Below are 8019 nucleotides of genomic sequence, written 5' to 3' on the forward strand. Positions count from 1 at the left end.
ACTGGCTTTCTATGATATTTTTAGAGAAAGGAGCAAGACCCTGGTTATTCCTATATCTGTACCTGAAGAGCATGGAGGTTAGCAACAAGTAAGAAGAAAACCAAGAAGGAGAAGGAGTTAGGGTACTACTAAAGAAATCTAAGGTATACGCAGTTGTCCTCAATGCTATGGAGGTTCTCAGCACTGGAGGGAGGTAGGGTGAATCTGAACATTGCTGCAAGAAATTATGTAGCCTTCCATTGGGAAACTTCACACAGGAATATGATGTAATTATATCAGGAACGGAATTGCCTGAGCGCCCTGTCTCAAACAGTAAAGACATTTTTGTTTCTTTCTCCCTCAAACATGACTTATCAATATGCTAGAAGATATAAAGTCTAGAAGCAGTTAGCCAATGGCTGCGTTTGAATTAAATTAAATGATACCAGAATATTTAAAGTTTCAATTCCCTGAGTTTAATAACCAATAGAACTCAGCCATTGGCTAACTGCTTCTAGACTTTATATCCTCCAGCATATCAATAAGTCATGTTTGAGGGAGAAAGAAGGGAACGGGAGGAAGAGATGAGATGTGGGGGCGTTTTTGAGACTTGGAGTTGTCCTGGGTGGTGCTGCAGGGACAGTTACTGGACACTGTATGTCCTCCATGGCCCACTGGGTGGAATGTGGGAGAGTGAGGGCTATGATGTGGACCACTGACCATGAGGTGCAGCGGTGCTCAGAGGTGTATTCACCAAATGCAATGAATGTCTCATGATGACGGAAGAGATTGTTGTTATGGGGGGAGGAGTGGGGTGAGGGGGGTGGGAGGTATATGGGGACCTCATATTTTTTTAATGTAATATTAAAAAATAAATAAAGACCAAAAAATAACCAGTAGAGTCAAGGGATTAAAAAGGGGAAAGCAAAAGAGCAAGGTTAACTACTAGGAATATACCCAGAAGAATTGGAAAACAGGGACACAAACAAATATATGCACACCAATGTTCATAGCAGCACTATTCACAATTACCAAAAGTTGGAAGCAACCCAAGTGTCCATCAATGGATAAATGGATGAGCAAAATGTGGTATATATGTACAATGGACTATTACTCAGCAATAAGAAGGAAAGAATTATTGACACATGTGACACATGGATGAGCACATGTGACACATGGATGAACTTTGAAGAACTTATGGCGAGTGAAGTAAGCCAGTCACTAAAGGAAAAATATTGCATGATACCACTGATATGAATTAAGGATATGGAACAGAGTCACAAGGGTAGAGTCTAGAAGATAGGTTACCAGGAGATAGAAAAGGAGTAGAGAATTGCCTTATGCAATGCTTGGGCATGATTGCTGATAAGGTGGATGGTGGCAGTTTGGCAGTAGATGGGAGTGATGGTGGTACAGCAATGTGAGTTGGGTTGGCAGTCCTGGAATGTGAGTGTGAGTGGAGCTGGGGGAATGGCTTGTGCCATCCATGGATCTGGGGCGAGTACTGGAGGAAGAAACAGGTGAACTCTGGGAAGTATGAGGACTGTGGTTGAGAATACAATCGTGGGAGTGTTCTTTTGGTACCTATGGCAGGAGAGGGTCACTTGTGCAGGATATCAGTGGTGGGGGGATGTGTGGGGAAGGGTACACCTGTGGCATGCTTCTACGGATTATGAATTTGTTCATTGTGTCATAGAGTGCCATCTCAGTGTGTGGATGAAATATTAAACCCCCATCCTGGGAAGTCCTGCTACATTCTAAAATAGGGTGGCAAAAATAAACCAATATGCCAAGCCTTTGCTAATAATGCTTGTGCTTAGGAACCTTAGTCTTGATAAATTGAAACTTAGCCTCAAAATATCTATTGCCTAAGAGTTAGCTCTGAAAAAATCCTTGTTAGTCAAATGCGGCCTCTCTCTAAGCCAAACTCACAAATAAACTCACTACCTTCCACCCACTGTAGGACATGACTCCCAGGGCCAAGCCTCCCTGGCATGAAGGGAATAATACCAAGTGCCAATCAACGATGCATTTAGCAAAAGACCTTGACCAAAAGGGGGAAGCATTAAATACAAAAGAGTTTTTATGTCTAAGAGATTTCAAACTGAGTTTGGAGGTCATTTTAGAGGTTACACTTATGCTTATCTCTGTCAGATCTCACTAACTGCTACAGTAAACAAATTCTCAAACTCAGATATTCCTGAGGGCTCTAAAGACATTCCAACTCTATAGGCAAGGCACACAAATATATGAAATCAGTACCCTATCAATGAGCCTTACCTTGGAATATATAATAATCTATTTCCCCAATGTAACAGAGTTAAATTCATTTAAGTTTTCCCTACACATTATTCTTCTACCTATTTTATATTTTTAAGCCATAGATCTGTTCATATGCCAGATGAGCCCTTCATCTTAGCAGAGATGTGGCCAACACCAACTCTTCAGTTTATCAGACCTGCCCAAGATAACTAACAAAAGGATAATGATAGACAACCCCATGCCAAAAAACAAAGTATCTACCACTGCAAGCAAAACAGTTTCTTCATCTGCCCCATAATTTCTAAACTACTCTCAATCTGAAGCACAGCAGGCATCAACATCCAAAAATCATCAAGAGAAAGGAATGTGCAAACATAAGAGGGGATTTCAACCATGGACCAAAGTAGACTTATTGTTGTTGTTATGGAAGATCTTGTAATGCTGATATAAAGATGGTGGTTACCAGACACTCTGAGGGGAGGGAGAGGGCAGAATTGATGGACCATAGGACATTTTCAAGGTATCAGAATTGTTTTACACAATACTGCAATGATGGATATAGGCCATTATATCATCAAATCCTATAAAACTGTACAGTGAAAAGTGTAAACCATAATGTAAACTACCTTGGTTAGTAGCTATGCTTCAATATTTGTTCATCAGTTTTAACAAATGTACCACACTAATATAAGATATTAATAGGGGAAATTTGGAAAGAGGAGAGGGTAGAGTATATGGAATCCCCTAAACTTTCAATGTAACTATTCTGTAATAGTAAACTTTTCTAAAAATAAAGTTTACTATATGAAGGAATAAAGAAAGGAATCAAAGATACAAACGTGAGAAAATATTCTCAAAATTTTTCTCCACTGTATAATTACATAAATGGTCTTTAAAAAAAGAACAAGTTTATAAAGTGATTGAAGAAAAGTAAAACTATTTCTTAGTTCCCAAAGATTTACGTGTTCTAAAGAAACTGTCAATGCTTTGTTTAATTACTGAAAAATCATTTACACACATAGTATTCATGTTATAGAACTGATTAAGCATATTTGAATCGTATGTCCTTACATTATGCTCAAAATATGAGATGTTACTAAAGCAAGGAACACTTAATTCAAAGTAAATTGGTAGTTATACTTCTAATTAATATACTGACCTGTAAGTTCCTAAAATACAATGTGTATGGAACATATTCATCTTATCTTCAGAGAGCTTCCTCTTTTATGCTATTTAAATTCTTCCAAATAATTTAGTCTGAAACCCTAAAATACACAATGAAAAATTTTAAGTGAAGGTCTCATTTTTAGAAGAGGATGTTTGCCAGTCTCTGATCACAATTGGGAAAATTTTATTAGAAAAAAATGACAATTTCAAGTCATTGGAAAAGAGAGAAAGGGAGAGAGCAGGTATTAGGCATATTTGAGATTATAAATTTTGAAAATAGTTTTTAAGGGGAAAATTTATATAAATATTTCGAAGGGGCTTACCATATTCACCTATTTTCCTTTAAAAAACATATTAAGTCAATTTCTTCAATAAATGATCCATAAACACATAAAGGCCAGTTCATCAGTTTGGCTGATAATTTGTAGTCTCCAAACTATGTTCCAATGACATTTAAAATACTGCCTATTTCAGCTTGATTTCAGTAACATAAACTGTAATCACCCATAATAATAACTGGAAATTTTTTCTCTCCAACAGAAAATAAGAAAATAAGAGGTTTATTCAAGTTAACGAGTTCATCTTTTGCAATTAGAAATATTATTATTTGGTCTTTACTCTTAAAAGTGTCTTTTAAAATCAGAAGAGGAATTTGCAAAAACCTTTAGGGAGGTGGTTTGGAAAAATATCATGAGTATGCGTAGTCAGATGTTCTCCTACAATTATTCAGGAGATCCGTGCCCTCAAACTGAGCACTGTTTTACTCACTCCCTTCTCAATGTGATACATTGCTTACAGTGATGCTTCCAAGGTGACTGGGGAAACACTGCATCCAAAGATGAGGTTTTACTTCCTTTCTCAGGAACTTAGGAGGTACAGAAAAAGAGTAGACTTCTACTGTCCGATATTTATGAGAAGAAAGACATAGTGTTTAAAACTTCCTTCTTTTGAATTGATGTGGGAATTTGGGGAGAGGAAAATGCACTTTCTCCAATAGCTCACTAACTCCTTAGCTATTCTTTCAATCTCCACCTTTACTCCCCTAAATCCCTACCCCAGTGATTTTACCATATTGACCAGCAGTGGAAAGAATATGCATTCTTCCTGAATGAATGAGGATCCTGGAGAATGAACAAGTTTTTCATTTCTTGAGAACAGTGCCAGAAACATCATTTTTCATATTTTATAAGTTTATCTTAATTAATTTGATTAGAAATTTAGAATTTCCCTAATAAGGCCTACTTATTTATGCTGCTAACAATTGAGCCATAAATGAATGATGTGTATATTGCCTGAGGGGCTTATGGAGTCGACTCTGCTTGGTGCTCTGTACCTACCTATAACACAAAGACCAGACATTCAACACAAATAGATCCATCCACTTGAGTCGCTTAAAGATTACTAAAGCAAACATAAGGGGAATATCAGTAATTATTTCAACTACCTGATAGGTACCAACCACAAACTATCAGTTTTATGATTGAAAACTTAAATGCCATAGAAAAGTGTATTAAGAAATGAAAACCAAATTGCATACAGAATACTTATTATTGTTGTTTCTGTATATATTCCTCTTGGGACATGCATAATTAAGTCAGGCAAAGGATGCAATCCCTATGGTATTTGTAAGAATATAAATAATGACTAGCTCATCCCCACATTCATTTTGGGAATCCTGGAAATTCTAGAGCCCAAAGAGAAAAAATAGGTTTATATTGTGCTCCTAAGTATGCTCCCTATTCATAAATTCCTGTAATATTACATTGATGTTGAGGGAAGGAGATTTAGTTAATTCTGTTGGCTCAGATTTTAGCTACCTACTCAGTGGCCCATTCTGTTCAAATCAAAGTGAGTAAAAATATGTATATAAATATACAGATAAATTGCTGGAAACATATCTCCTTCAAACGTTTAAGAATGACTTTGGAAAGTTGTAGAATTGGAAGATCAGAATATAGCACCTTTTTAAATTTGCTTGTATCCTTTAGTATTATGTGCCTCTATTACAATTAGAATGATACATCTATTAATTATGTAACATTATGTATATATACTTAGAATAAAGCAAAGATCAGAATATGTAACTTTAAGTAGTCCTTTCCTTTCAATTTCTTGATAAAAGAATGACAGCCAAAACTCAAAGTCGCCATGTAACTTTGCATTTAATTTATTTGTGCGGTTATTTAGAAAGCAGTTAAGCAGGTGTCAAGTCTCAGCTCTGACCACTGATCCTACAAGACTTCCTTTGGCTGGAGTTTGATAGACACCTGTGATAAGTGACTGGGTTCCTTTATATTTGTCCTCCTGTTTGTCTCCACAGATGCCTGCCTCTGAGCCCACGATGTTTGGAAACCTGTCCCTCTGTACCAAATTCACATTTGTGGCATTTTCTGCACTAGAAGAGTTACAGCCTGTGCTCTTTGTTGTGTTCTTAGCCATCTATTTGTTTACTGTGGGAGGAAACCTCATCATCATCTGCCTGATCTGGGTCACCCCTTCCCTGCACACTCCCATGTATTTCTTCCTGGTGAACCTCTCCTTCCTGGAGATGTGCTACACCACCAGTGTGGTGCCTCAGATGCTGGTGCACCTGCTGGTGGAGAACAAGACCATTAGCATGGGAGGCTGTGCAGCCCAGATGTACATATTTACCATCCTGGGACTGACAGAATGCTGCCTGCTAGCAGCCATGGCTTATGACCGCTTTGTAGCTATTTGTTACCCACTGCATTACACTCTCCTTATGGGCCCTCCTGTGTGTTTGAAATTGGCTGCCGCATGTTGGACCACTGGGGAGTCAGCCCAGACCACCTGGATCTTCACTCTGCCCTTCTGTGGAACAGGAGAGATTCAGCACTTTTTTTGTGACATCATGCCTGTAGTGAAACTGGCTTGTGTGGATACCTCCCAAAATGAGATTGTGATTTTTGCTGTCTCCGTGCTCTTCATTATGAGTCCTTGTTTGCTCATTCTGTGCTCCTACGTGCGCATTCTTGTGACCATCCTGAGGATCCCTTCTGCAGCTGGCAGGCGCAAAGCTTTCTCCACTTGTTCTTCTCATATCCTGGTTGTTTCTCTCTTCTGTGGCACTGCCTTGTTCACTTACCTCCAACCTAAGACTGCCCATACACCAGAAACAGACAGAGCAACTGCGCTCATGTACACGGTGGTAACACCTGCGATGGGTGTTACCCTTATCTATACCCTGAGGAACAAGGAGGTGAAAGAAGCCTTCCAAAGGGTAACACAAAGGAGCCTTCTTAGACAAATGGACTAAATCTTGATGACTCCATCATTGGGGCTGAAATTTTCACCACTGGACAAAGATATTACCCAAGGTTTTAAGATCCTGCTATCTGTATATTACCATGAAAGCTTTTTTATTTCCATGAAAGCTCTTATAGCTTAGAACAAGAAAAGATTTGGATTTGTTCTTCATTTTTCAATGTGTTTAAGCAAAGGTGTCTAAGCAGTGTAGTCATGAACTTGTTTACCATTCATTTGTTCAATACTGACTGAGCATCTCATGTGTGCCAGCCACCATTTATTTTTTCCTTCTCCACTGGTAATAGGATGAAGGTCAGTATGTTCTCACACCATTTTAATGAGGAAAATGGTAAGTTCTTCATGAAGAAAAATAAAGTGTGAATAGGAAGAAATAATTAACTTTTTGCATCTGATTTAGACTATTAAAATCTATTTTCTTAAATGGACTACACTTTCTTAATTACTTTCCTTTTATTACCATATCTCATAAAACAACTGTTAATAATTACTGATGAGTGATTCATACTACGACAGAACGTAAAATATAAATCTTATAAAACCTATTGAGGGACCATGAGTCTTATCCAAAATTATATTTTCCATTATTTATCCATTTTTTAAAAATTTTCCTTTCAAATGAATGAAGTTTTTAGGTGAAATTTACCTTTAGTGGCATTCACTCTTGTTACACTTATTGTGAACTCCATAATGATTTAAAAATAATTTTTAGGCACTGCCCATCATATTCTATATAATTAACTACATTAATTTTGATTCATTAAATAATAAAGACCAAGACTGCCATAAGCACCTAACATTAAATGGTATTTTTAACAAATATTGGTTTCTTTTGACAACATTTGAGAACTGAGTTGGCAAAATGAAATAAATGTACAGTGTCATTTTGGAAACATGAGAGGTAACCTTTAATGTCATCTTAATATCATTAACTTAGAATCAAACCCTAAGACAAGGGCAAATTATAAATATCAGAGGCACTCAGAAGTGCGAAAGTATACAGGGAAAGTAGGAAAGTATACAATATACCAGAAACCATTGAGGGCCACTAGAATAATCCTGAGGGAAACAATTCTCAGATTTTCCCTATGAATTGTTGCCATCTTGGTCTAAGTAGTTGAGGAATAAAAATATACATTGTCAGCAATCTTTACTAGGGGGCTATGCCTGGGAGGTGCTAACTCTGAAACTACTGCTTTGATGCTGACTGAGCAGACTTCTGGAAATGTCCTCAGGACAAGGATGTGGACATTTGACAACTGGAAAGCTCAGGCATCCCCTTGAAACTGTAAGGTCCAAGGAATATGGGACAGAACTGTCAGCCAA

General features: G+C 37.5%; 1 protein-coding gene across 1 annotated transcript; it reads left to right on the forward strand.

The window, feature by feature from the left end:
* Positions 1 to 5749: 5749 nt before the first annotated feature.
* LOC101431914 (olfactory receptor 10C1-like) lies at positions 5750 to 6685 on the forward strand. The gene has a single exon (XM_004453439.1). It carries the CDS (start codon positions 5750 to 5752, stop codon positions 6683 to 6685), a length of 936 nt encoding a protein of 311 aa, XP_004453496.1.
* Positions 6686 to 8019: the final 1334 nt, after the last annotated feature.

Source organism: Dasypus novemcinctus, chromosome 12 (assembly GCF_030445035.2).
Source record: "Dasypus novemcinctus isolate mDasNov1 chromosome 12, mDasNov1.1.hap2, whole genome shotgun sequence".
In the NCBI taxonomy this organism is placed as follows: domain Eukaryota; kingdom Metazoa; phylum Chordata; class Mammalia; order Cingulata; family Dasypodidae; genus Dasypus; species Dasypus novemcinctus.

Excerpts from the sequence above, each read along its gene's own strand:
- LOC101431914 (XM_004453439.1), top strand. The coding sequence starts at position 5,750 with ATGTTTGGAAACCTGTCCCTCTGTACCAAATTCACATTTGTGGCATTT.